General features: G+C 45.7%; 1 protein-coding gene across 1 annotated transcript in view; it reads left to right on the top strand.

Moving 5' to 3' along the window:
* The window catches only part of LOC123153359 (uncharacterized), a 3,273-nt gene extending 742 nt beyond the window's left edge, over positions 1-2,531 (top strand). Inside the window, exon 2 of the mRNA XM_044572515.1 lies at positions 42-2,531. Coding sequence (XP_044428450.1) covers positions 45-2,498 — 2,454 coding nt within the window. The 5' untranslated portion in view covers positions 42-44 and the 3' untranslated portion in view covers positions 2,499-2,531. The remainder of the gene's footprint in view (positions 1-41) is intronic.
* Positions 2,532-2,582: the final 51 nt, after the last annotated feature.

Below are 2,582 nucleotides of genomic sequence, written 5' to 3'. Positions count from 1 at the left end.
GTTAGGATACAATTTTAAATAAAATGTGCCCTTGTACACAGCCCATGGATCAAGGAGACCAGCAGTGGGATGGCATGAACATAACGAGGGCACTTGAGGCCTTGTCCCCCTACATCAACAACCCACGGGAGACTGTCATCCGTATTGAAGTATTTGTGGGTGTTTCAACCGCTCTTTTGTTTCTGCAAGTCACCCTTGGTCCGTGCCGCCGGCGGTCGAGCAACTTCCTCATCCAAGGTGCCTTGTGGCTAGCATACACACTATCCTTCCCTCTTTCTGCCTACACCATCGGTCAGATGCTGTCCTCACCAGTGAAGAATGGGCTGTACCCTCTCTGGGTTGCTCTCATCTTATGGGCCGTGGGATGCAGCAACTCCATGACAGCTTATGGTCTTGATGACAACAAGCTTTGGAGGCGGTACCTCTTTGTGCTGCTTCAGTATTTTTTCTACGCAGGCATTATATTCCGGCTGCTTGTTCCTACTAGATATGAGTTCCTCTTGTTCCCAAAAGGACCCATTTTTGAAACACAGCCTATTGCCTGGTCTATAGATATCCTAATTAGCGTCTTACTGTTCACTAGTTTGGTTAGAGCAATGGCTAATTGGATAGCTACAGATTCTTACCACAGCCAAGTAGTAGCAGATTACATGAGGGATCAGGTCAACCACACTGCCAACCATCACGTATCTGTAGATCCAATCACAATGGAGGGCTACAGATACATTGTCTTCTTGCCTTCTCACCTACTGTGCGGCTTTAAGGTGGCAAAGGGACCAACCTACAGAAACAAATTAGTACCCGCAGATGATGGTATCATCACCATCGACGCAATTTGGAGGGAGAAATTTGATGACAGCTGGCTCAACACAGATGGAGGTGGATCACAATTGAATGATGTGTGCCTTTCATTTGCTTTGTCTCACCTGCTGAAGCGCAGATTCTTTGGGATGGAGTGCGCTGAAGCCGCCCATGATGAGACCCGCAAGTTTGTCTTGGAGGGTTTACTATCCCATAAGGATGGAGGTGCAAGAGCATTTCGTATCATCGAGGTGGAATTGGGTTTCCTCTATGATTTCTTCTTCACAAAGTATGCAGCTCTGTTTCACATGGAGAGATCTTTCATTGCCATGGTGCTTCTCAGAATAATTCTCTTGTCTATCACAGTGGCAGTACTGCTTGGGGGTTCCCCAACTATCATGACACCTAAACCGGTAATTGAAGTTGGCACAAGATCTGTCGATGTTAGTATCACAATCATGATTATGGGAATTCTTTTGTTGGTTGAAGCACTGCAGATTATACTTTATCTGATGTCAGATTGGGCCACTGTTTCACTCGCTTGCGGCTATACAAGAAGATCAGGGACCTGCAACAAACTCATTCCGTTTGTTATTTGGTTTCTCAGAAGATTTAACTTATCCAGATATTGGACAAGTATGATATCAAATACAAAGTTTGGCAAGTTTCTTTACAGCCTTAATTTATTTGGATATTGGCAAAATCAGATGGGCCAGTTATCCCTATTTGGACTCTCAAAAACTGAAACTCGGCCGAGTCGGATCTTTGTCTGGTTGGACGACCTCTTCTGCCAGGCTTTTCTTTTGGCTAATTTAACTGTCCAAGAATACATCCTTCAGCCCATATTTTCAAAGATTTCAAATATATTCTTCTCATCTGCGAAAACATCAATAGGGGTTCCTGATCTGGTCAAGAAAGAGATAGTTTCTTGCTTACAGAAAACCAATATTGGTGGCCCTCTAACTAATGGACAAGCAGCATTGCGGTGTAATGGAGAAGCAGCACTGCAGCATCATGTTGTCCTTGAGCATATCTCCTGTACACTGGAGAATCAAAGTCAGACAATGACCATGCTTATTTGGCATATTGCAACTGAGTACTGCGATCTTCCTTCTCCCAATGAGTTGGAGGAGCATCAGAGCAGTGCGCAGGAGGAGGAAAATGCGCAAATAGATAAAAAGTACAAGCAAGTCGCGATAATCTTATCCAGATATTGTATATACTTGATAGCCAATGTCCCAGCTTTGCTTCCTGGAGATTCTACAGATACACTAATGGTCTACCGTGCTGTGGTAAATGAGGTTCAGCGTGATGGGGTTTGGGCTTCTCACAAGCCATGTAAGGCTGAATTGCTGAATGTCATCAACAATTGCGACAGCCGCAGGCGCACCAAAGAAGAGGGCAATAACATCATCGAGGGCTCGCCCAACAACAACAATGAAGAAGATACCATCTTCATGAAAGGCTTGAAGCTGGGGAAGAAGCTGGAGGAAATTGGAGACGGCGCGCTCCGTTGGAAGCTCATGGCGGATTTCTGGGTTGAGACCATCATCTACATTGCACCATCGGACGACGCCACAGCGCACATGGAGCGCCTCGCCCAGGGTGGAGAATTTCTTACTCATGTCTGGGCTCTCCTCACTCACGCAGGCATCGTGCGGCATGACCAGAGGAGAAACCCCGAAGATCTTGTGTAATGCTAGTGTGTTTGCTTTTAATTCCCCTTCCTTATACTGTGCCAACCAGGTGTGTTCATTTTTCGTTTCATCTGTAACACGCGT

This window comes from Triticum aestivum, chromosome 7A (assembly GCF_018294505.1).
Source record: "Triticum aestivum cultivar Chinese Spring chromosome 7A, IWGSC CS RefSeq v2.1, whole genome shotgun sequence".
NCBI classification, from domain to species: Eukaryota; Viridiplantae; Streptophyta; class Magnoliopsida; order Poales; family Poaceae; genus Triticum; species Triticum aestivum.
The sequence above is the reverse complement of the archived record's forward strand: the minus strand, read 5'-3'. Positions and strand labels throughout refer to the sequence as shown.